Source organism: Nuphar pumila, chromosome 15 (assembly GCF_984573655.1).
Source record: "Nuphar pumila chromosome 15, dmNupPumi1.hap1.1, whole genome shotgun sequence".
Taxonomy (NCBI): Eukaryota; Viridiplantae; Streptophyta; class Magnoliopsida; order Nymphaeales; family Nymphaeaceae; genus Nuphar; species Nuphar pumila.
This window is the reverse complement of record NC_143263.1, coordinates 12,038,186-12,065,964: the sequence shown is the minus strand read 5'-3', so window position 1 is coordinate 12,065,964 and position 27,779 is coordinate 12,038,186. Positions and strand designations below refer to the sequence as shown.

The 27,779-nt window shown below is 39.6% G+C and overlaps 1 protein-coding gene across 1 annotated transcript; it reads left to right on the top strand.

Moving 5' to 3' along the window:
• The first annotated feature begins 16,349 nt into the window (after positions 1-16,349).
• On the top strand, positions 16,350-27,779 carry LOC149814510 (transcription factor GTE4-like). Its single transcript, XM_089990324.1, has 5 exons — positions 16,350-18,276; positions 18,384-18,432; positions 18,520-18,645; positions 20,141-20,237; positions 27,466-27,779. Exons 1-4 carry the CDS (start codon positions 16,627-16,629, stop codon positions 20,200-20,202), a joined length of 1,887 nt encoding a protein of 628 aa, XP_089846450.1. The 5' UTR covers positions 16,350-16,626; the 3' UTR covers positions 20,203-20,237; positions 27,466-27,779.

Below are 27,779 nucleotides of genomic sequence, written 5' to 3'. Positions count from 1 at the left end.
CAGTAACCTAGTACCCTTCTAGGATAATCATGATTCATTCGTAGGTACTCAACCCATTCAAACATCATTCAGGTGCTTTTAGTCTACATGCGCACTTCACCTCTTAAGGCTATTTCAACATTATATGTGTATGTGTGTATTCATGTATATCTCATGCTACAATGCCCCTTTTTGCACCTCATGGATTCATATCAACCCAAGCTCGTGTATGAGCTACTAGTATGTGTATGCCCATATTATATCACACGCCATATGCACTACATGCTCAATGCCATTGTACTAATTCTTTAAACTCCCGGCTCCAATATGAGCCCACATACATACAAATAAAGCATCATTTCATGTGTCAAAAAGAGAGGACATAAAATCAAGCTTTCTATCCTGATGGGTTTCATGAACCCTGAACTATATCAGAAAACATGCATACATTATGTATCATAATCATTTTAATAACTTGAAATGTGAATATAGGGTTCTCAAGGTCTACATAAGCTTGTGCACACATGAAAGCTTGTAATTATGTTAGAGCTCGTAAATGCCTTTTAATTTCGTAAAAGCTTATGAATATTTCAAAAACTCATAAATATTTTTAAAGCTCATAAATATTTTAAAAGATTATAAATTTTTTTAAAGCTCATAAATATTTCAAAAGCTCATAAATATTTCTAAAGCTCGTAAATATTTCAAAAGCTCATAAATAATTCAAAGCTCGTAAATATTTCAAAGCTTGTATCCTCTTTTCATTTGAATCGCTCGTAAAATAGATCTTATCATCGTCAGTTTCTCTGGGCTAGTATATCAACTCACACCCGTTGGAGATGACATCACTTTTGTGGTTCTTAGAAGTTGAATAGAAGTGGAGGAAATAAAAGTGAACCAGACTCAAGACCGAGTCTTTTTTCTACCTAGAGAGAATGATACATAACTGGAGCAACGTGCAACCCTAGTCCAAGAGATCCATTTGGGTCTACTTTTAGTTTATGGTTTTTATTTTAGTTTTATTTAGTTTTGGATCTTTTGATGTAACTATCTTGGATCTAAGATAAATGGATGCAGTCATGGATCCAGAGCCAGATCCAACTCCAGCGAAAGGCAAAAAGAAGAAGAAGATGAACAATGGGTGATTAGATCTAATGGATCTAGCGAGAGGGGATCCAATGAGATCTGTAGTTATATTTTGGATTTGGTTTCTTTTATGTCTATTTGGGTATTGGGTTCTTATACAAGATCCAATGTAAGCTAGGGTTTACTGTTTTGCTATAAATAATTGTTATGGGATTTCTGTGAGGGACTGTTGTTGATGAAACCTAGTTAATTTTCTTTTCTGTTAATTTTCTCATTTTTTCCTCTGAATCATTTACATTATTGAATTTCAAGTTCTTTCTCTATTCCTTTGTTTGCAAGTAGCACGGTTTATTTGCAGTTGCATAGTTTTTTTGTAAATTGAGCTATCTCGATTTATATTGATTGGTATTAGAGCGACAGATCATCACCTTGATTCTATTTGATAGACGATCTTGTTGAATTTTTTTATTTCTCCAAGCATTCAACTTGAGGAGTGGTATCAATCAAAACAACGAACTCCACAATGGCATAAGAGAATGCTTCAGCATTGAAAATAATTGATTAACTACAACAAAATTTGGTAGAGTTTGAACAGAGGCTTGACAAACTTCAATGGCATTTGAGTCTGGCCAACCACCATCCGCCAATTGGACCCAGCCATCCTACAATCTCCTTGACCACCAAAATGACCAACTCCGTGCTGGTGGGAGGCGGATCCAATGCCTCTCCCTCTTTGCCTGTTTCTCACATCAGACGCCCTCCACCCACACTTTTTTTGGCATGGTAGGGTCAGCTCCCCAGTGAGCTATTGTCCGACGAGCCTACACCGGATGGAACTAGCCAGTGGCAGCCTAACCCACCACTGGGTAGTTCCCATCTGTTACTCATGACCACCCTCTCCTCCCGCTATTTTCATCTCCTCTTCGTCTATTTTCATCTCCTCCCGCCAATGGCTCCTCCACTGGACTTTGGATTCGAGATGGATTCATTACATAAAAAGATCAAAATCTACATAAGAAATTCAAATAAAAAACTTAAACTAAATTAGATCCAAATGCATCTCTATGAACTTCGATCTCTTGCTATGCTTCTGCATTATTCTCTCTAGCATAGGCGGAGCTGGGGGGGGGGGGGGGCGGGGGCAGGATTGGGCTATAGTTCAGTCCTGCCTCCCGACCCAGTTAATTTTTTTTTAAAAAAAACCAGTCCTAGCCCAGCTCTGATGAGCATAGGCAGAGCTGGGGGGGGGGGCAGTCCTGCCTCCGGCCGAGTTAAAAAAAAAAATTTAAAAACCAGTCCTAGCTCAGCCCTGATGAGGAGAGAAAAAATGTCACCGGTAAAAGCAACATTACTGAGGCTATGACTTATGCAAAATAAGAAAAGTAAAAATAATAAAAGATTGTAGTGAAAACATTAAAGAATATACACATTAAGAATATAAACATGAATAACAATAAAATCTATAACAATACTGTCCACAAATAGACATATATATTCAGAGGATGACCTAGTTATCTAGTTGCAGGAACTCTTAGAATCACAAAAGGAAATACCCTTGTGGTGGCATTGCAGTTGCAGAAATACCTAGTTATTCAATTATTCTGTTAATGCAGAAAGACATTGATGAGAAGAACAAGGAGATCGAGTATGAAAGAGATCTTAAGGACCAAGTTGTGTTAAATGTTGAAGCTAATGGAAACATAAATTATCTAAAAAAAAAACAAATTATCAAACTGGAGATGCAAGTCAGACTTGCTTAACAATCATTCTGTGCAGAATTTGTTTCAATCAAACAACAATAATTTTGAACTATTTTAAGAATTTGGTACAATCAAGCAACGATAATTCTGACTGCAAAAGGATCTACACTTGTGAAAGCACAATCATATGAGGTGTCAATGGTTGTGATTTCTCTGATGTTAATTAAGTATTCCCTATGAAATCTAGATAGTTTGCTGCAAATCTAGATACAATACCCACTATGATTGTCTATTTTAGAGTACATTTTCTATGTGCGTATGTGTGTGCAATGATCTTGTAAGGGTTTACCTCTTTATGCTTTGCAATCATGCTAGAATAGTTTATAATTTTGCAGAAGCCATCATGTTGCAGAAATCTCTAACAATCTTTTCAGCTTTTATTCTTCTGCAAGATGGTCCTTAGGTTAAAAAAAGTTTAATTATATAGAAATGATCCTCTATGAAAAACTAAGGGAAAGAAAAAGGAAATGAGAAAAGCAAGAATTCCCAGCAACTCTGAAACATTAATAACAAATAAAATTCAGCAACTATGAAACATAAATCAATAACCAACAGTTTTTTCTCCTCATCTATGTCACATGGGTGCGGCACTTTTGTAGTTTGATTTATTTTGTCATAAATAAAATTTATGCATTGTTATGAACTTCAAATTATCGCACCAGTGTTATATATTGCCATTAGATAATGTTTAAGAACTTTTCGTTGAGTTTGAGAAAGACTGCAGCAGATAGATTGATTTGTCCATATGAAATAGATTTTTGTTAATAATTGTAGCCATTTTTTATTTTATCTCAAAAAAAATTTTTTTTTGGGGGGCACTGCCCCCGAACCCCTGACTATCACACCAATTTGTTTTTTGCTACACCCCTGTTTGCCCCCCCCCCCCCCCCCCCCTCACATGAATCCTAGCTACACCCCTACTCCCTAGGTTGGAGAAGACTTGCCCTCAAGTCTAGATCTCGTTTGTGCCTTTTTCAATCTCATTCTATCTTGTGGGTTATGGACCCATAATACGAAACATGAACCATATACTGCAGCACAAACTAAGTAGACCAAGCAGGATCTACTTCAATATATATCTGAAAACCTGAAACATTCTTACTGAACCATCCATAGTCCTCAATTGCTACTTTTTTGAAGATTTGGATCAAATGGATCTAAAGCTGATTTGATTCAACCTAAAGGATTCATCATGTTTCTCTATAAACACTTGTTATGTAAGGAGGGAAATCACAGTTGATCTCAGTTACTTTTTTGTTAAGTTTTTAGTTATTTCATTAATTTTCTGTTATTTCCTGCTTTTTCAAATTTTTCTTAGATCCCAAACCCATATATATTTTGGATCTGGATCAGAGTTAAACCAGGCCTATCACCATCAAACTTTGATCAAGTATTTGACTCATTTCATTTCGGGTTTAATGAATCATTATATTCTTGATCCGGGCATGATCCAACCAAATCTTCACCAAGCTTATTATATTCGCCACCCAAACTCAATTTCAACCCTGATCCAAACAAAACCCATACCCAAATCCATCCACATTAACCCTTAGCCTACCCACAGCCACTCTTGGTCCCATGAATCCCCCACCGAGGCCTACCCAAGTCAACCCAAACCCCACTTTTGGATCCAACCAAAACCAACGTTTATTTCATGGTGTTTTTCCGCGACCTGTTTTTATAAGGGGGTTGTTTGGACCAACATGCTCATATCCTAGTAGGTGCACATCATGATCAGAGGCAGGTAGACATCCCTCGTGACCATGTACCTAAGAGGTCACCCTTGAGATATGCAGTTCGAGGAGATTCATCATATCAGTTTTTGGATTTTGATGATGATAAAGATTTTTTGTATGATCACCCTCCAGGGCCAATTATGCCATCGACAATGGCGTATGATAGGGCGAGTAGACACTTACGAGACTAGGTTGGACCTCCCAAAGTTTGTAGGCCAACTTGACCCTAACTGGAGGTTGGAGCGAACATGTCCTTTTCTGCTCACCATGTTCCAAATCAGCAACAACTCCTTGACTTGTTTTTCTTTCTTGTATAATAAAATCTCACATAAGTATAGGAATATATGGGCTGAATTAGATGGGAAACATCAACTGGTTCTTGTTTTTTTTTTTTATAACAGTGAAAAAAGCTGCCTTGCTAGCCAAGTTCATTGGGGTAAACCCTAGGACTGCCTTGCTAGACAAGTTCATTGGGGTAACCCACCTTCACCCTTGCAGTGAAGGAAGTGCACCCTGACTTTCAAACTCATAACATCCTGTCAACTTGGTGACATTCACAAGTGGCTCCTACCTGATGACCCCTAGCCGAAGGGCTACTTGTGTCTTTTTCTTAGTAAACTTTCATCTTGTTCATCCCACTATTTCCAACAAACTTTGTTTTTCATTTTTCTCATTTCCTTTATTGCAGCTTCAAGTATTGGGTTTTTCATTTTTCTCATTTCCTTTATTGCAGCTTCAAGAACTGCTGCCGTGGCCGTGGAGCTCTCTTCCGTGACATACAAACACCCCCCTTAGTCTCTTACAGTGCAGATTCCTTGTGTGCCCCAAATGCTAGCTTTGATCACCTCTCCTTTCTTCTGGGTTAAGTCTCACGGGGATAAATCTCAAGATTTTACCCTTGTAATAGCTCCAGCTGCAAACTGATTAATTAATGAAGAATTTGGGTTGCTCTAATTGACAGGCCAGTTCCTATGTATGAACTATTTTCTTATTGCACCATTGTTGTGTTATTTTAGTATCTGTATTGTTTGTGAAATTTCATACCAGACCCAGGTCCGACTCAAGTTCCAATTAAGACCCGTGATTTTTCATTGTAAAAACAATAACAAATATTAGTTTATCAGGTATGGACCTGGTCTGGTTCATGTAATGATTATGGGATCCGGGTGTGGTTTTTTTTGTGATGAACCCGATCGGAACCGGGTTTGGACCCAGTACAACACCTCAAAGTCAGACCCTGGTTCGGATCCGACCCATTCACACCCTTAATTGGGGGCACAACTTTATGCAAGATCTTGGGAGATTGTGTAAAGATCATGAGAGGAGGAGGTTTTGATAGATTGGTTTTGGGTCGCAGTTTAGAGTGGTAGCTCTTGATCTTAATTTTAGGAAGTTGTCATTGAGCATGTGGCATCTGCATATAGGAGGACCAAAAATAACACTATGTTAATGGATCAGGATGGTAGCCTGAGTCTTCAATTTGATAAGGGAAGGGTGGATATGGAAAACTACATTTAACTTTTTAGACCATAGTTGTTGGAAGCTAAAAATCTTGGAAGCACATTTTTTACACTTTGAAGGAAACTTTATGGGAAGCTTGCTTTCCCCAGTACAAAGTTGAACGTTCCCTGATGTTGGAACTGCACTTTTCATATTAGAAAAACTGTTTTTTGATTTTCAAGTTATTTTCCTGTTATAAAACATACATATGAGGGGTATTTTTAGACAAAAGGCTTAAAGATGCAGCTAAATAAAGAAGACAGGTTTTTCAGGACACTGCATCTAACCACACGACTGGTTTTACATGTATAACTTTAATCTTTACCTTCAAAAAAAAAAAAAGAGACAGGTTTTACATGTATAGCTTTTTATCTTACTTTCCACTCGCTTCCATTATCACTTATCACTTGCTTCCTTTTATGCATCCTAAGCCCTTCATACTTCATGCACTAATGTATTTCCTAATCACTTTTCTCTTCACATTTTATGCATCGCTTCTCCCACCCACTTCATGCTCTTCTAGCTATGATTTAAATTTGAAAAAGCAGATGTTCCCTGCAGGTATTAGCATTGCTGGAAAACTTCACAGGGGCTGCTGCATTTGGCCTGTGAGTCGACTTATAAAACATGAATCTATAAACCATATATACCAAACAGCCGGCCGAGTGTGACTGGTTTCTGTTGCAGTTTTAGCACTGCTAAAGCATTGAGAATTTCTTGTGTTTTAAGTCTGGCGATTGTGACTGACTGATTTTGCAATTTTCAGACTTAATTGTGAGTTTGCTTATCCTGTAGACTGACATTTTTTAGAGCAGGATGATTGTCTTTGTTGTCAAAGAAGACCTGACAAGGCATCGATTCAGGGAATGCTGTGACTGAGGAATTGTTTAATGAAGTATACATATATATAATTATACACAGTAGACTGCAACATATATATGTTAAGGTCGACCATATGTACAGTCTACTTGGGAGATTACACTTGCAAGTTATATCAACTCAATCTGACCTCATAGATGTGCTTAGCATGGTTTGTTTGCTAAGGAACACACCTTGGGATCATATTTTTCTAACATAAAAATATGACTATTTGAGTCATGAAATTTTAATATATTGTGGGATGTCAAATTTGGAGCCTTTTAAAATCTTGTTCAAGTTCAGGTTCCTACTAAATAAACCATGTAGATAACATCTGTAGGGTTAAATCTACCAGAACATCAAAAGTATAAAAAGTGAAAAATTGCTGTAATGTCATAGCAAGTAAATAAATATAATGTACATATACAAATTGAGAGAGAGAGAGATCTGGTCATCCCACAAGAATTATAATTTGAAATGGGAGGATGCAGAGAGAGAGAGAGATCTGACCATCCCACATGATAACAGAGATTTGAATTGGGATGATGATGACAGAGATGGGCAAAATTGTTACCCTTGTTTTACTTGTTAAAGTTGATGATGCATGGGTGCATCTTCAGATAATAAAGCCGTATGAATCCGAAACCTCAATAGATATTCTACTCAATCTTTGTACTTATTAAATTAGATACAGGGTGAGCTTGATGCGAAGTCTGCTTTATGAAAAACATAAAAAGCAAAATATCACAAGAAACCCTTTGTGTTGCAACATCATTGATTTTTTTCTTGAATCAGGACGTAAACACACTAACTAACTACTTATACTGATTTAAGGGACAAATGAAGCAAGATTCTTAATATTGCTAAGTGAAAAATATGTTGGGTTCCCCATACAGGAACATCATTACCGATACAATATTGAAGAGGGATCGGTTATCCAACCGATCCCATTAAGAATGCTCTCTTCTACCAAGAGCATCATGGGCAGCTTGAGGTGAAGGGGAAGAGACGCCAGGGAGGTGAAGGGTTAACTCACCGGCCTATAAAGTGGTCTGCGTCCATGTGTGCCATGGTTGCTCGGCTGAGTTTAACCACTTCACCGCACTCCACTTGCTGCTGCCAGGGACTCTCTGCGACTGCCTGAGGAGCTCCACCGTTCACTGAGGCTTCATCTCCAATCCTCCACTGGTCCGGCGAACTCCATTGCTGGAGTGAAGACTGAGCGCTGAAGCTTCACGGCTCTTTGATCGTCCATGGCATCTCCAGGTACACGCCCTCTTTTTCCCTCTGCTGGTTTTGTGTTACAGGATTCTTATTGCGCCAACAATGGGTTATGGGCCCACAATGTCTGGAGAAGCAACTGCTTCTGAATCCTGTAACCACCAGCTCCCACTGCGTGCCTTTGTCTGCCTGCGTGTGTCTGTCCCTGTGACAGAACCGAGACTGTTAAGTCTCTGTTTTCTGTGATTTGTTTATGCAAGCATGATTCTATGTACAGAATGCAAGCATGTGTAGTAAATATATGATGATAGCATGTTTAGACGTATTCTGTTCAGGTTTTCATGCTCGCCGGATTTTTTTTTTTTCGATCACCGGAAGTTGCAGCGGTCGATTTTTCCGGCCACCCTAAAATGCATGTTTTAAAAACGAAACTCTTCATGTTTTCGTTTTCTGTATGCTATAAACATGCTGCTATGATGTTATTGTTTGATTTTGGGCAAAAGCCCCAATTTTTCCCGAAAACCCTAATTCAGAAAATTTGGGGATTTCTTGTTTACGATAAATTGAATGTTTTTTTTTTTGGGTGTTAGATAGTTGTAATCATGCGTTTAAAACCATGAACTATCGTTTAAAGCTTTCAATTTGACCATGGAACCCTAATTTTCGAAAATCCCCAAATCGGAAAGAATTCCCAAAGAAGACCTCCGACTGAAATTATTTAATGCCGCAACGTTTTCTTTTAATTTTTGCTAAAAGGGGCTTGCGAAAGATATTCTGTTAAGAAAGGAGCCTCAATGTTTCTAAAAATTGCAGAACAGTGTTTTTTCTGATTTTCTTTTCGGTTTTACTGTCTTGATTTCTTCTGAAACCGATACGGAACAGTTTTAAACCGATTTTTGAAATTCTTTCACCGGTTCCTGATTGCAGAATATTTGTTTTGTATTTCTGTATAAAAATACAGTACTTCATTATTCGGTTATTGGGTTATTTCTTAAGAAAAGTTTCTGTATATCGGTTCATCAGGCTCTGAACCGGTTTTAAACTTTAAATAACCGATTCGGGAGTTTTCTGAACCGGTTTTATGGTTTCTCAGACCGGTTCTTGCAGAAATACAGTATGTTCTATCTAAATGCATGCTTATTTTTGCTGCGTATGTTTGATTTTATGCATATACATGGAAGCATGCATATTGGCATAAAGGATAATAGATAATATTTGTATGTTTATGTCACCAAAGTGACTAAATATACGTATATATATTATCAGTATAAATTATCATTCAGTTATAAGCCAATATAATATTGTACTTATTTTCATGAAACGATAAATAGTCCAAAGGTTATTTTATCGTGTTTAGAATTTAAGTAGGGTAAAATAAGGGAATGTGAATTGAGATACATGGCACATGTGTATCCAAAGATACCTTGTGTTAATGGTCTGTATTCACATGGACCTTAGTTTTACCAAGTTGGTCGATAGGCGAAGTGTTTTCGCGTATCAGAACTCTTACCAAAGTAGGATTCTGATGACCCCCCACTCGCCTGGAAATTAGCATATAAGGGGCCAATTTTGCTTATTTCCATTAAAGTTTTAGTCTCAAATAATGCGATTTTTGATACGAGTCTTTTGTCCATGCAGCTTCTAGTTCTGTGACCCTAGATGGCTCCAACTCTATCCCCATTTTAGATGGATCTAATTTTAGTGACTGGAAAGAAACTGTACTCTTCACCCTAGGGTATATGGATCTAGATCTAGCCCTCAGGAAAGATGAACCCACTGCCGTCACTGATGAGAGCCCTGCTGATCAAAAGGCTGCTTTTGATAAGTGGGAGCGCTCGAATAGGCTTAGTTTATTGCTCATGCAATCTAAGGTAGCCAAGAATATTCGTAGCGCAATACCACCCTGCAGGACAGTGAAGGAATTCTTGAGTACCGTTGAGGCACAATTTGTGAGTTCATATAAGGCTAGAGCCAGTACCCTGATGTCCAAATTAATATCAATGAAATATTATGGAGGAGGAAACATTCGCCAACATATTCTGGAAATGAGGAACATAGCGTCCCAGCTGAATGGCATGAAGGTCACCATCTCAGACTCGTTCCTAATTTTTCTGATCCTGTCGTCCCTACCCCTTGAATATGGACCTTTCAAGATTTCTTACAACACGCATAACGATGAATGGACGTTCAATGAATTAATGTCCAAGTGTGTTGAGAAAGAAGAAAGACTGAAAGGCGAGAAGGTGCACAGCGCACATATGTCTTCTCATACAGACAAGATGGGACCCAGGAAGAACAATTTCAAGAGGAACGGGAAGAAGAAACCAACTGGGGACAAATCGTCCCATGACAAGCAGTCCACCTCCACTTTCATGAAGTGCTTCTTCTGCAAGAAGAAGGGACATGTGAAGGCTGACTGCATCAAGTACAAGCGCTGGTTGGAGAAGAGAGGTAACATGTCATTTGTAACTCATGAATGTAATTTATTGCAAGTTCCTGAAAATAGTTGGTGGATTGATTCGGGTGCCACTGTGCACATTTCCAACTGTTTACAGCTATTCCAAAACAGAAGGGAACCAACAATGCATGAGAAGAGCGTCTACTCAGGAAACAAGATGCGTTCGCATGTGAAGGCCGTTGGAACCTGCAGGATCTATCTGGAGACAGGCGCAATTTTGGAATTACATGATGTCTTTTATATTCCATCATATAGCAGGAACCTTATTTCAATTTCAAAGTTAGACAATTTTGGATATTGTTTCAAGTTTGAAAAATCAAAATTATCTATATACAGGAATTCAATTGAAATTGGTTCAGCATTTATTTGTGATGGTTTGTATCGATTGAATGTGATGATCCAAACTAAGGAATCCCTAAATTCTGTATGCGCCTTAGTTGGAAATAAACGTAGCCGAATCAACGATAAATCTTACATGCTTTGGCATCGAAGGTTAGGTCACATCTCTGAAAAGAGAATAAAGCGTTTAGTGAATGAAGGGATTTTACAATCCCTAGATTTCACTGACAGTGACCCATGTGTTGATTGCATAAAGGCAAAGCTAACCAACACATATAAAGAAGGTGCCAAACGCAGTAGTGAGATTCTAGAGACAGTCCATACTGATGTATGTGGACCTTTTCCTCCGTGTTATACAGGCGAAAGATACTTTGTCACGTTCATAGATGACTATTCCCGGTGAAACAAACCGATAAAGTTATTAAGATAGTCAGATCTGATAGAGGTGGCGAGTACTATGGTAGGTTTACAGAGATGGGACAAAGGGAAGGACCATTAGCGCGTTTTCTCAAAAAGAAAGGCATAGTGCCTCAATATACCATGCCTGGTAGTGCCTACCAGAATGGTGTAGCTGAAAGGAGAAACCGCACGCTTAAAGAAATGGTCAGAGCAATGTTGAATTATTCAACACTTCCCATAAAGTTGTGGGGTGAAGCCCTTAGGACTGCAGTGCATATTTTGAACAAGGTACCTACTAAGGTTGTTCCTAAAACTCCTTACGAGTTGTGGACAGGTAGGAAACCGTCACTGTCATATATGCACATATGGGGATGTCCTGCAGAGGCTAAGTTATATAACCCCCACATTAAAGCCTTTGATCCAAGAACGACCAGTGGATATTTCATTGGTTACCCAGAGAGATCAAAGGGATACAGATTCTATTGTCCATCTCATTCACCACAGATAGTGGAAACTGATAAGGCAAAATTCCTAGAAGATAGATTGATTGGACTATGTGCACTTCAAGACATTAGTTTTGAAGAAATGCAGGATCCAGTTTTCTTACCTGCTACAGAGAACATCGAACGATATCACGTCATTATTCCTAATGATGTCGTGATTGATCATTCGACTACAGAAGCACAAGTCCAAGCTGAACCTGTTGTGGAACATACGGAAGAACCCGAACAGGATGATCAGGTTCAACCTGAACCTGAAGTCCGACCTGTTTGGAGATCCACAAGGATTAGGAGACCTGCCATACATCCGGATTATGTGGTGTACCTACAAGAGCCTGGTGATTTTATTGATATTGATGATGATCCGTTGAGTTTTATGGAAGCTATTGAAAGCAAACAATCCTCACACTGGATTGATGCCATGAAAGAAGAGTTAGACTCTATGGCTAAAAGTCAAGTGTGTGATCTTGTCACATTACCTGAAGGAGTAAAACCCGTAGGGTGTAAATGGGTCTTTAAGACCAAGAAGGACTCCAAGGGTAACATAGAGAGACATAAAGCACAATTGGTTGCTAAAGGATTTACCCAAATGGAGGGCATCGACTATTGTGAGACACTTTCTCCAGTCTCCACTAAGGAGTCGATGAGGATTATCCTTGCCCTCGTAGCTCATTTTGACTTAGAGCTACATCAGATGGACGTGAAAACAACTTTTCTCAATGGGGACTTGGATGAAGAGATTTATATGGAACAACCTCAGGGTTTCTCTGATAATGATCGTTTGGTATGTAAGCTTAACAAGTCAATATATGGACTTAAACAGGCCTCCCGACAATGGTATATTAAGTTTTCCAAAATCATTGTGACCTTTGGATTTACAGAAAACATTGTTGATCAATGTATATACCTTAAGGAAAGTGGGAGTAAGTTCATTATATTGATGTTGTATGTGGACGACATCTTACTTGTGACAAACGATATAAAGTTACTTTCAAAGACTAAAGAGTTTCTAACGTCACATTTTGATATGAAAGATATGGGAGAGGCCGCTCATGTTCTTGGCATTGAGATTCGTCGAGACCGAGCAAAAGGATATCTAGGCCTTTCCCAAAGATCCTACATCAATAAAGTACTAAGCGATATGGGATGGAAAATTGCTCTCCTACTTCGTCACCCATATCTAAAGGGGATAAGTTGAGCCTGAAGGATTGCCCACAGAACGATCTTGACAAAGCACAAATGCGTGCTTATCCATATGCATCAGTTGTTGGCAGCTTGCAGTAAGCGCAGACATGTTCCAGACCTGATATTTCTTTTACAATAGGGGTACTTGGCAGATTTCAGACTAATCCAGGATTACTCCATTGGAAAGCTGCAAAGAAAGTTTTGCGCTATTTGCAGGGGACAAAAGACTATATGTTGTCGTATCATAAGGTTGACCACCTGGAGGTCATTGGCTACTCAGATGCAGACTTGGGAGGATGTGTCGATAGTAGAAAGTCTACTACCGGGTACGTCTTCTTACTTGTTGGGGGAGCGATCTCTTGGAGGAGTGGAAAGCAGAAGACCACTGCTTCACACACCATGGAGGCAGAGTTCATCGCATTATACGAGACCACATCGCAGGCTATATGGTTGAAGAACTTCATTTCACAATTAAATGTGGTCGATTCTATTGAGAAGCCACTTAGAGTTTATTGTGATAATGAAGCTGCAATGTCTTTTTCTAATAGCAACAGAAGCACCACGTCTTGCAGGCATATGGAATTGAAGTGCTTTGTTGTTAAAGAAAGGACAGAGAATCAGTTAGTACAGATTGTCAGTATTGGTACCAAAGAAATGATCGTTGATCCTCTTACTAAAGGGCTAGCACCGGGATTATATTCCGAACTTGTAATGAGGATGGGATTGTTAAATTTCTTTTGACATTTGTACATTAATAAAGTGATCACATTTCAGTTGTTTCAGTTTGATTCTCAATTTTTCTTCTTGTTATTATTAATCTCATAAGGATTCGAGATTTAACTAAAGACCCACAAAATAGAATAAAGGGCCAATCTATTCATAAAAGCATATTCACATAAAGTTTTCTCTACATAAAGATTGTATCGTCATGATGAGTGGGAGATTGTTGGGTTCCCCATACAGGAAACCGATACAATATTGAAGAGGGATCGGTTATCCAACCGATCCCATTAAGAATGTTCTCTTCTACCAAGAGCATCATGGGCAGCTCGAGGTGAAGGGGAAGAGACGCCAGGGAGGTGAAGGGTTAACTCACCGGCCTATAAAGTGGCCTGCGTCCATGTGTGCCATGGTTGCTCGGCTGAGTTTAACCACTTCACCGCACTCCACTTGCTGCTGCCAAGAACTCTCTGCGACTGCCTGAGGAGCTCCACCGTTCACTGAGGCTTCATCTCGAATCCTCCACTGGTCCGGCGAACTCCATTGCTGGAGTGAAGACTGAGCGCTGAAGCTTCACGGCTCTTTGATCGTCCATGGCATCTCCAGGTACACGCCCTCTTTTTCCCTCTGCTGGTTTTGTGTTACAGGATTCTTATTGCGCCAACAAAATACACTTGCAGAATATAATAGATATAGTTGGATTCGAGTTTGACCTCATACAGTCAGATACATATATAGCAATATAATATGACAGAAGGTCCCATTGGCCCCATCTCCCAACTGAAACTTGACTGTGCATTAGACATTATGAGGGGTCGGAAGTGGATTCACCTCAACCTGCACTGCTGACAGCCCTACACATGCACATGTTCCAGAAGATTCCATTCAGAATTAACTATATAAGCCAAAGTTGGCGGATGGTGTGCTTACTATGGTCCAAACTCCAAAACCATGATACGGTGTGCTTACTGTGGTCCAATCTCCAAAACCATGATGTGGTGTGCTTAATATGGACCAAAACCATGAGATCCTAGCTAGGGTGGTAGGTACATTTTAGTTTTGCCTAGATATAGTATTGAAGTGTTTCAACTAGCAATTGGATCATGATTGGCATGATTGATTTCCTTGTTTTCATGTGTTAAAGTTGATTCCAAAATCATGACTTGGGCCATTTCTACTCGTGCTCGTATCTTCATGAATTGTAAGCAATTGATCATTAATCATTTGGAAGCTTGAATATGACAATATATTGTGATTAAACCAGCCAAGATGGTAAATAAACTATGACAACATAAAGTGTTTGATTGTCAGGGTCGTAAGGTGCTAGAATCCGGTATGCAACTTCCACATGCCACCTCCTTTTTCCCCTCCTCCTGGATGGGCCAAAGATACATGCATTTTGGGGATTTTGGAGATCTTAGATTTGCTTGACTCGAAGATTTGGCATAGGTCTTGCACCAGATCTAACCTTGAGCTTGAGATCCAGGGCATTCTAACACACCCTTTGTAAGGTTGTACTTAAAACTTTTGGTGCATAGATCTAAGCAAACAACATAGTGAACTTTTTTTTTTTTTTGACAGAGAAAGCTGGGGTTAGACAGACTCCTACCAGTTATAGGACCATACCATTTGGGGTTCAAAATTGCAACGTCCCAACACACAACGTGCACTTACTACTCCAAACAAGCTAAGCCCCTTAAAAAGCCTTCTTTCTGGTTCTCCACAGTTTGATAAGAAGGGATACTAAAACAAGATTGCATCAAAGATATGCTACAGGTTTTCTTTCTGTGCCAAGTCTGACAATTATATGAGTTTAACTTTCTTATTGAAGAAGACCAACAAGAAATAAGTCCCCCATTCCATTTAAATAAAGCTTGCCACCAGTGCCAAAGTAGATGTAGAAGAGTGAAAAAAAGTTTCCACAATATTTGCAAGGGCCTCATGTGATTCAGAAATGTCTTAGCCTCTGCCCAGTTGCTAATCCATTATGCACAAGTAACTATAAAACATACTAGAGTCGAATCAGAGTAAACTTTTGCAAACTACATGGATTTTAACAAATGATTTACATGCAGGGGATCTCAAGGGATTTACCACCCTGAGGCCAGCCTCGTTGACGAGGGATTTTTCTATTGAACTATAAAAAAAAAAAAGTTATTTAGCCAAAGCTTGGCGACTTCTTGGGGTAAGCCCTTGGGGTTTTATGTGGACATGGACAAAGACAGTATGTATGGCAGGTTGAGCCAGTACGGTTAGGTCTCTGTGCCTGGGGCGGTTTCTCCGAGTAAATATCAAAAAAAAAAGTTAATTTAGATTTAATCTCGATTCCTGTAAAGATTCAACAAAAACTTTCAATCGAGATCCAAATCCAAATAAAACAACGTACAACCGCGTGAATCCTAATCCAGATCTTTATTTAGAATCCGTATCCGAGAACACAGAAATGTCAGATCCGACCAAAATCTGATTAATCTGCAACCCGGGTTTCTTAAACAAGCGACTTCCCAGCAAAACCAGGGACATTCCGAACCGTCTTTCTGCAAAAAATCCGAGCAGGCAAAAGGAAAAAAAAAAACGAAGAAGAAGGGCTCGATGAAATTCCGACGGTGGAACTGGAGCAAACAGAAAAGAAGGGCGAAAAAGAAAAATCGCGAAAATTAGGAAAAAGGTGGGGGAAGGAGGAGGTCGCGACTCGCGAAGCGATCGAATCTTGCCTCTCTGACTCTCGTCTCTCTGAAAACCCTAACCCTAATTTTCCCCCTCTCTCCCCCCCGGGATTCGATTGGTTTCCATCCGTCCGTCCAGTCGTTCTTCGTGTCGTCTCTTCCGTTGTTGATGAGTTCCCTTGCGGGAGATCGCGCCGTTGCTGCTTTGGGTGAGCGTCGATGGCGTCGGGCGCGTTGATCGGCGGGGACGACACCACCACCAACAACAACAACACTAACAATAACAATAACAACAACAACAGCAATAACAACAACAGCAACAGCAGGCATCGATGGGGAGAGAGCAAGGTGTACATGAGGAAAGGCAGCAGCAAGTCCCTCAAGGCCGTGCCCTCACAGACCCTCACCGAAGAGGCCAATTCCTCCCTCCACGCCGGTGGTAGGTTCTACGCCGCCTCCGACGACTCCTCCAGCCTCAGCCGCAAGCCCGGCGCCGCTCCCATGAACCGCGAACCCACCCTCAACGGCGTCTCCCGCTCCGCCGCCGCCACCGGAGCCTCGGGCTTCCTGCGGTCTGAGAACCGCGTCACCATCAACCTTGCGTCGAGGTCCAAGCAGGAGATGCGGGAGCTCCGCCGCAAGCTCACTGGCGAGCTGGAGCAGATACGGAGCTTGTTCAACAGGCTCGAAGCTCGGGAGCTTCAGCTTCTGGGTTACTCAGCGGGCGCAGCTGTTGATAATTCCGGCTACAGCCCGCCTCAGATGTCCGGGAACGGCGTTAAGAAGACGAATTCGGAGGTGGCTTCCGTCGGCGCGCCACCGCCGCTGCGCCAGCTGAGCATTCCGTCCCTGGAGAACAGCCAGGCTGGGAGCGACCTCGTGGAGAAGGAGAAGCGGACGCCTAAGGCGAACCAGTACTACCGGAACTCCGATTTCGTCCTCGGCAAGGACAAGTTCCCCCCTCCGGAGAGCAGCAAGAAGGCTAAATCGAATGGGAACACGAATTCGAGGCAGCAGGAGTACCCGGTCGACAAGGCGACCAACCAGGCGTTGAAGCAATGCGGTGCGATTCTTACCAAATTGATGAAGCACAAGCACGCCTGGGTGTTCGACACACCCGTCGATGTGAAGGGTCTCGGTCTCCATGACTACTTCACCATTATCAAACATCCCATGGATCTTGGTACCGTGAAATCGAGGCTGAACAGCAATCGGTACTCTTCTCCTACCGAGTTTGCGGAGGACGTGAGGTTGACGTTCCGGAACGCCATGACGTATAATCCTAAGGGGCATGATGTTCATATCATGGCAGAGCAGCTACTGAAGATATTTGAGGAGCGTTGGCAGGTTCTCGAGGCGGAATTAGTCGACAGTAGGATGAATTCGAGATTTTCTGAAGTGGAGCACGATGGTGGTTACGCCCACACCACGAAGAGGGGTCCTGCTGCTCCTCCTCCTGAGCCAAGGAAAGTACTGGACAGGTCTGAGTCGACCACCGTCCCTTCGGAGCCCAAGTCAAAGCCTGTGAGTGTTCCTAGTGTTAGGACTCCTGCGCCGAAGAAACCTAAGGCGAAGGATCCCCATAAGCGGGACATGACATATGAAGAGAAGCAAAAATTGAGTATGAATCTTCAGAATTTGCCTTCAGAGAAGCTGGACAATATCGTGCAGATTATCAAGAAGAGAAACTCTTCGCTGTGTCAACATGATGATGAAATTGAAGTGGACATCGATAGCGTGGACACAGAAACACTGTGGGAGCTTGATAGGTTTGTGACAAACTATAAGAAAAGCTTGAGCAAGAACAGGAAGAAAGCTGAGCTTGCTAACCTAGCTGGATCTGGATCCGAACATATTTCTGTGGGGAAGGTGAACATTTCCTGTGGTTTAGTGATTGATTATTGTTTAGCTCTTAGCTTCTTCTAAATAATATTGTAGGAGAATGACATTTTTACTTGCAACGTTTTTGTGGGTAGGTCCAAGCTCCTCCTGTTCAAGAGGCACCACCAGTAAGCAGTAATAGAGGTAATTCAGTCTTATGTGTCTGCTTGTTCTTGCATTTGTTACCTGCGATGGTTGGTTTTGCTAAATTGTTTGATGTGGTGCGAGTAGGTGTAGTCCCAGAGGAGAAAAATGCTCCTTCAGCGCCCGCAGTTGAAACTAAGAAACAAGGTGGCGATGCTAGTAGATCAAGTAGCTCAAGCAGCTCAAGTAGTGACTCTGGATCTTCCTCTAGTGGTAAAAGCTATAGCCCTATCATCAAATGATTGTATCTGTCGTGCGGACAATGTTGGTTATATTTTAAATATTTTGAAACATCGATAACCTACAAAATGGCAAACATTGTTGAAAGCCTCATTAACTTATCAGCGACCACTAGATATTAATGAGATAAGCAAATTTTTTTGTGGATGATTTGACAAAATTGTAGAAGATTTGGACTCACTTTTTAGTGATGATCTGTACTCTTCATGCTCAGTAATTAACTCTAATTCTATTAATGGTATGCATTCACTAATGAACTGATTAAAGGCTCTTTACTTGATACTATCAGCAGAAAGTCATGAAAATGGATGTGACTTATGCATGAGTGACTGAAGAGTTCCGAATCAAGTGTTTGGGTCTAAGTAGCCCTTAGTTGTGAATAATAACACTGATCCTTGTTTTTTGTTTCCACCTTTTATCTTTTGCTTTTCTCCCCACAGGTTTGAAGCCTATCATGGCCTTGTCCCATCAATGAATAGATAATGAAAATGGCAGGGTTGTATAATGCACATATCTCATGGACGAAGCATGTCTCTTTCGAATATCTCTAATATTCTAATTATTTGTCACATACGATCATGGCTTTCATAAGGTGATTAGACCAGGTTTTTTAAATGTAAATAAAATAATGGTTAATTATTAGGTGAACAAAAAATATGAAGATTTTTGTTTTTATTTATTCGCAGAATCCCCTTCCTCTCTCTCTCTCTCTCTTGCATGTACAGACCAACCTGCACCCTTACTACATGGGACATGATAACCAGTGTGACAAATATCACAATATTTATGAAAAAATCACGAGAAATTACCTGAAAGTTTTAAACTGCAATTTCTCGCGATATTTTCAAAATACTGCAATTGATTTTTTGTAAAAACATAAATATAGTGTGCGTTTTAAATGTGATATTTATGTTTTTAACAGCTATTTATCAGGAAAATTGTGTTTTTTTATTTTTAAATATATTTTATTTGTATTTCCTCATAAAATTTATTTTTTAATTTTAAGCTGTTTTTTATTGCCGATATTTTGCCAAAAAATGTGAGTTTTTTAAAAATATTTCTATTTCTCACAAGTTTTTGGCTGCCAATATTCTGCCATTTTAAACTTTTGTCGCTATAATGATAACCATGTATGTTTGTATGTATTATTAGATATCAGCACCACTTGGTTCCAGCCAACTAGGGGTGGACATTGAACCGGGTTGGGCCGGCCCGAATAAGGCCTGACACAAACTCGGGTCCAATTATAGTTGGTTCCATGTAATGGGTCAGACCCCATCGGGCCCTATGTACTTTGTAAATGGGGTGATCCAATTCAGGCATGTTTAGCCTATCGGGCCAGGTGCCCAACTGCCTGTTGGACTGGACCCAATGTCCACCACTAACTTTTTTTTTCTTTGGATTACCTCTTTCATTGAAAATTTGCTTTTGTATGAATTAATAGTTTCATTTGTTTGACCATGGACAGATTCAGATAGTGAAAGCTCCTCTGCTTATGGTTCGGACGCAGGGCATTCACCGCGGACATGATATGGGCTAAATATATACATGGGGAATGGGAAAATGTAAGTTTCTTTCACACATTAAAGAAATTATGTATTGCATGATGGTCATTAGCTCTCCATGTCGTTCAAAGAAATCTGTTTGTTCTCGCTTAAGAGCTTAGTGCTTGTTCCATGTTTATGTAGATGTAGATGTAGATGTAGATGCTAACTGTGCAAAACGTGCTCAAGTTTTCACTCTCAGAAAAAGCAAAAGCGAAAATAACTTATGGATACTGGAGTGCAGTGATCCAGGTCACTTCAGATGAATGACCAAGTGTGCTCTGATGAGGTTGTGCAGCTGATTCAAACCTTGACGAAGCAGTGAGCCTATAAATCTAGGGGGACTAAAGGTTCATCATTTGATTAGCATGGGAGTCGGTCAAGAATTAAGAAATTTGAGCCTGACTGATGTAACATTTAAGGTTGGAATTTTGGTTGGGTGGCTGTTCATTCCATGACTATGAGAAAGTAATCCTCAATTTGATATGAAAATGAGTTGGATATTGTCACTGAAGAATATAATCTAGGTCTGATTTGGCTACATTTGATCCATAAACACCAAGTGAAAACATGGTTTCTACTGGACCCTGTTATCCGATCTCACCATAGTCTTTCCGATCAGATCTGTATCCATATACATTGGATCCACAAAAGCCAAACGAAAACATGGTTTCTACTGTACCCTGTTATCTGATCTCACCATGATCTTTCCAATCAGATCCAGATCCAAACCCAAGAGACTTTAGCAGTGGGAACTATGTCAACATTGATTTTTTGTATAATGCCCTACATGCTAAGGAAACACATCCAAAGTCATGCAAGAACACACCATTAGGATCCAGAGTCTTGGCAACAAGGTCCCATGGTATTTCTTTGGTCCTGTCTATTCCATGGTAGCTTTTGGAAACTGTGCTGGTTTTGAGATGTGTTGCATACATTTGTTTCACATGGTGTTCCTTAAACTTCCTTTATAATTGGAGGTGAAATCTGATTAAGCTACTTGTTATCATCATTTGAATGATGACAGCATCTGATGCAATTCCTCCAACTTGTATTTGTCAACAGAGTTCTTTTTCTAGTTTACTTTCTTTCAAGTTGCCTTCTTTCAACTAGCATGCTCTAGAATACTTGTCAAACTAACTGCTCCTCTGTTAAACATTGTTCTCCATGAACTTTTCTTGCTTATTGTCCACGTCCAAAATTGTCTCCATCTGTAACTGCTACCTCTTTGATTTTGGAGTTTCCCTTGCCAAAGTGGTTTCATGGATATGAATGGAAAAAGTGCAAATGGTTGTATTATTGATATGCTTGATTATTTAAGAAGTTAGATTGATGCCCACTTATCCATGGCTGCTAGTGCTTCATAAGTTTTTCTACTTAGGTTTACAATTGTTCTCCAGTGCTCAATTAGCTTCTTGGTTGGCTTGTGCTACTATCTAGATGGGAACATCCTCATTAGATTAAAATATGGAATCACTTAAATTCATGCCTTTCGATATCATAGAGGTCAGAAGTTGGTTTTATCGTCTTCTTTATGCATAAAAGAACACTAGGACACATAGTTGATCAGCCAGGCCCATATAAGTATGGCAAATGGACTAATAGGCAAGTGCCTTTTGGCATGTGAAGAGTGATTTAACCAAACCAATTCAAGGGGTACATATGACTTATTGATTGGCCCTAAGATGTAATGCTAAGGGTCAAAGTTCTCTGCATTTCCACTTCAGAGTGGATCAATTGGTTCATTGGGGCCCTGTATAAACCAGCTTGAGCTAGCATAACATGCAAATGTGTTTACACAAGGATCAGATTGGACAAATATAGTCTGCATAGGTCTCAAGAATGAATTGATTGGGCTGCTGGCTTGGTGGCTGTCACATGGATATGGCTGAAGATACAGGGATACAACCATTTTTATGAAGTTTTCAATGTAACTAATATACAAGGGGATATGGAATGGTGGTCAAAATGGAGTATCCGTGGGACAGCTTGGTGGGAACCGTCAGCACTCACTTAAACCATTACAGGCTAAAGCCAAGATTCAGCATCAAGGTTCTAGTCAAGTAGGTAACATTGACAAGCATTGGCCTTGGGAGGCAGTTTGGCTGGATGGGTTCAGGAGGTCCAAAGTGGAAGGGATTGTGTACAAACATGGTCTGTACAGTGTGGCCTGACTGGGCTAGTTCTACCTTTTGTGGAGCAAATAGTGAGTGCCATATCTCCTGATTGCCATGCTTCCACCCATCTGTGCCTTTAACAAGCTGTGGAAGCTTTTGACTTCGATCTTTTGTTATGAGCTGTTATTGGTGTTGCAAGAATTACCTAGATGTGTCCTTCCAGGGTTTTCAACAGCTTCTATTTGTTTTTTGATGAATTAGAGAAGGGTCAATCTCTAGGACTAAAAGAAAATCCCCATTAAAAAATCAGTTTTTCATAACATCAGCCATCCCCCTTGAAGCTCTGCGTATTCCGATTTGGTAATCTAGCAACCTCTATATCCCTGTCCTCTTTATTAAACAGGCTACTTATTTAGATTGTCTTAGAATAGCATTAAAAAAACATGCATGGCATTAGGGTTGTAAACGGGTCAGATCTGGTTTTGATCTAAGCAGAAGCAACATGGTTTTCGGCCTGTGATGAGTGGGTCCAATTTCAGATCCTGATCAGACTTGAAAACACGAGTGGATTGTGGATTCGGATGTGATCCAACTCCCTTTTACACTGGGTCTGCAAAAAATGGGTGAAATGTGTAGGTTTTCTTGTCACTCAAAGTAGCTTGACCAGCATCCTTTGCACACACACTGACAGACTGTCACAAGGATACTCCATTTGCCCCTGCATCATGTCCTCTTATATACTAATCACATTGAAAACTTCATGAAAATGGCAATATCCCCATGTCAGCAGCCGTGTCCATGTGACATAGCTGACAGGATGCTGACAGACATCTTCTGTCATGATTACACACTTCTTTTTTCTGGTCGACATGACAGAATTCTGGCAGGATATCAGCAGTGATAATTGCAGACTTCTTTTTCCTGGTTGACAGGATGTTGGCAGCGTGTGAGCAAATGGAGAAAACGGCGCATATTTTAATATATAAAATTGGTCGGTCGGACTCTGTCCCTACCCGGGTCCAACCTATTTGTCCACTTCTGACCCAGATCAGACTGATTCCGACATTGATCTTACCATATCCAACCCATTTATAAAATGGAACTCATTTCAGTATGCCATATCCACCTTGAATGGTTGTTGACTTGTGAAAACTGAGATGGCAGACTAAATATTTTGTAGCCAAATAAAGGTGGTGGGCTTGTGAATCATGTGAGTTGGCCCTTGGATCATAGGGTAAGTTTTAAACTCTAGGCTTTCCAATGCATCCAGCTTGGGTTGGATGACGAATGGAACACATACTACAGATAGGTCATTCCCTGTCCCATGCCAGGGCTAAGCGCCGCTGTGTGGTTATATTCACTTAAAGTTGTAAATCCGGAAAGGATGTATCACTTGAATCAATGTCACATTCAACCTGTGCATGCCATGCCTTCGCTTCTTTGTTCTACATCTGGATTTTTTTTCTTGAGCAGAAGTAAAGTTGAAAAAATGATGAAGGAAAACAGCATTTGGATAAATGACTGCAGTTTATAGGCATTGGGCATAAAGTAAGTTTTCCAGTTGTGTGACTATCAACTAGAAATTCAATAGTGTATTCAACTTATTGACATGGTTATGGGGATAAGGTACAAGAGCCGCAATATGACTTGTTTTTTCTTATAGAGGGACATCAGAATGTTCATGCATTCTCTCTCTCTCTCTCATATGAATAGGATAGCTTGTTCATGGTAGGTTTCATCATTTCTACTTGCTGGTGCAGTTTGGATGGTATTCTCTTCTCTGCATGATTGTGTTTAGTTTGGTAGATAGTAACAGGAATGTAGTATTTAGGACATGAGTTGGATCGAGTCTAAGGTTGGTAACACAAGTCAAAAAACTGTGCTGGATGGATACATGCATGTGTGTCATATTCAGTGAACTTAAAGAAAACAAAATCTCTGTTATGACCTTAAATGTTGGTCTTGTTTTTTCATATATATATATATATATATATATATATATATATATATATATATATATATATATATATATATATATATATATTGTCACCTACTTGGACTACCATATGCTTTTATTGATGCACAGATAGGTTTGTGTGAAATTTTACCTATAACCATTACCTTAGTAAATAATGTCATGCGTACTATCTTTGTGGTTACACATCCAACAATGCATGTACTTCATTGGTTGTAAAAGTATAATTCATGTGACAATATCCAGTGAATGGATGGAGTGGCTTTCAATCTAACTGGGAGCATGACCAATAGGTGTAAAAAGCAGCTAAAACAAGATTGTTGAGTAATAAAAAAAATATTTAAAATGGAAGAGCAGCCAGAGACTGGAAAAATGTATGACTTTGGATGTGAATGATGTTTGATTTTATCAGAAATGTATATGTTAATTCTGAATGCTCCACAGTTACTTTACTTGGGGTAGATGTCAATGAGATTATTCCAATTGTTCGATAAAAATCCCCTTTTAAGATTTAAAGTGCGTAAAGCAAATACATGATTGCAGACTTGTGTTTTCCATGAGAGGCTTGTAATCACAGGGATTAGAGGTCCAGATATGTGCAGTATAGTTAAAAATGCTTCTGGAGTCTTCAAGAGCTGTGCCAAAATTATTTTAAAAAATGACAGGCTGATAACATTCTGGGAGGACTGCTTGGTTGATGATTCTTTCCTAATGGATTTTTTCTATTTATGCTTCACTTGATGTTGGATTGTAATTAGTGGAAGATCATTCATACTTGGGTACTTTATAGTACACTTATTTTGATTTAAGGTCTAGCAATGCAAAATCTTGGATGATGCATATCAATGACAAAATGACATGCATCCTAAGAGGACCATCTGAAGATAAGCCTGTTATATTTGTTCGTACAGTGAACTAAGTACTATACTACACAACTGTAGTATCAATTTTGTGTTTAACGACATAAGGATCCATTCATTCACTGTTTTTAAGCGGTAGTCTGTTCAGCATACTGCTAATGCTGCTATGTTGCATACATGAATTCTGCCCCTACTATGGTGGTTGTATGTTATTTTTATCGACTGGTTATTCAGAAGTGAATGCCTTTTGGAATGAACAAAACAGTGGAGAATATTGTAGGGGGAAAAGGCTATCAATTATTCATGCCATCGGGCATTGGTTCGAGCTTCAATAAACTCAACCAAATCACAAAATCATCTTCCTGGTAATAAGTTAATATTGAAAGCTCAAGTACAACGTTGTTTATATATAGGCTGTTATAATATTTGTGCAATGTTTTTTATCATTGTAATAGGTTTGCCCATGTAGGGGTATTTTTGTCTTTTTATATGTCTGTAATTAGTACTGCACATTAGGGGCAGTTCAATCATTGTATATATTTTCTGTTTTTTTGTCCTTTTATTTTCATGCAAGGGCATATTGGTCTTCCCAGTATAGCTTCTGGGATCTCCCCAACTGCTACATTGGAGACAATGTGCCTATTTAAAGAGGGGTTAGCACTGTTCAAGTGAATAAAGAGAAAGAATTTTTTTACTTTTTGTGCTTGCCTATAGTGGCTATTGTTTGCACTTTTGTGCTTGTGTGATTATTTCTACTTGGTTCTTGTATTGTCCCATGGTGGACTAGTGCTTGTGCACACTTTATTGTGTTTTTGTATGCCCTTAGTGGGTTCTGTTTTGCATTTCGGCTTGTTTCATTACAGGCTTGTATGCATAGTTACTTTAATCAAAGGGATTCATAACTTGGATAATGTGACCGTGGGGCACAAGATGATTTTCTGTACATGAAATGAATGATGATTCATGTGGTGATGATGAAACGTTGTTTGCATTATTTTCTCACTTTCTGATTTATTTACTCAACTATTATGTATACTGTGCATCATATTTGTTGTTAAATGTAGGTATGTTGTAATGTGTGCATTTATGAGGCACTCTTACATTTCACTCATACAGTTTCCATTAGGGATGTCAATGGTTCAGATTTTACCTGATATCCGACTCCATTTAGTAGGATTTGGTAAGCCAAAAATGTTATCTGATTATATGACCGGATGCGGATATGGTTTTTGATTTTTTGCTACCGAATCCGACGAATATCCGAATTTGATGGGTCTCTGAATCCGATCACATCTAAAAGACTGGTTTCTGTGCGAGCTTTTGACCGTCTGAATATGAATCTGTTTAGCCAACATCCGATTAGTTGAATCTGTTATTGGCCACATCCGATCCAAATCCGATCTGTTTACATCCTTAGTTTTCATATAGGTTTACCTGATTTTTTTTTCATTTAGCTCATTCTTCAGGAAAAACCTAGTGTAGGTGTTTGAAGGAAACCACCATACCCTATAAGACAGCTGTTCATGGGTTTTCATGATTTAACACCAAATTGTGCTGGCATGTTTTCACTGGAAAAGAAACGATTGCTCGTCTCTTTTCTTACGCTGAGATATCAGGCATAAGTTTTTCGTAGTTGAATGCCCAACTTGATGCATGCAACTAACATATGATTTGCTGGATGGAGTATTTGACTTGTTTTGTAGAATGCTTTTCTCGGTTAAAAAGGATATCTTGGGGTTTGACCTGCAGTTGTTGTATCACTAACACTAACTTTTGCATATCATGCTCTGCTTTCATGTCATTCAAGAGCAACAAAAAACAAGAAGCTTCTTCACTCGTGCTTTTTCCTTCATAAACAACTAGAAGAAATCTATGGATATGTATAGTATCATCACAGAGTTTTAGGTCAGACCTGACCTTGGCTGTTCTGTGGATCTCCAATCATTCATTTCATGAACTATATCTCAATGAGGACCTGTTCCTTTATGGCCTTTCTTTGGCATCTATATATGCGGTGAACTAGGCAAAATACAATAGATAGAAAACCGTGACACAGGTAGCTTTCACATCTTTATTGTAATTTTAGAATAATGAAGAATCTGTATATGTGATGAAAAATAGAAAACTGTGAGACAGGCAGCTGCAGATCTGTAATATAATTTTAGAATTTGCACTTTTGGTAACATTTGGTGATTATTTCATATTTTAATAAGTTATGCTCGGGCATAGATCATAGATCTGTCTGTCGTACGGTTGGTTCAGAATCATTTCCTTGGTTAAACATTGTTTTTTTGCAGGTCCGGAAGATGGTCAGAAATTGGTGGAACTTGCGGTGGGCTTGTTCACTGCAGACCAGCACATTTCGTTTGTATCACTATTTTCATCAAAGTCAACTGTTTGGCATTGATGTCGTTTAGAATACCTTCAAACAAGGCGGTTCAAGCATTAGGGAAGAATGCTATTCAGTGTGGACCTTTGCTGATGTACATAATGGTAGGGTGTAGCTCCTTCCAGCAACATGGTCGTCTCTCTTGTTTATCTGAAACTTTTCACCATTTCCGTTAGTGTGTCTTCTTTTAGGTTCATAACAGATAATTTACATGATTCTGTT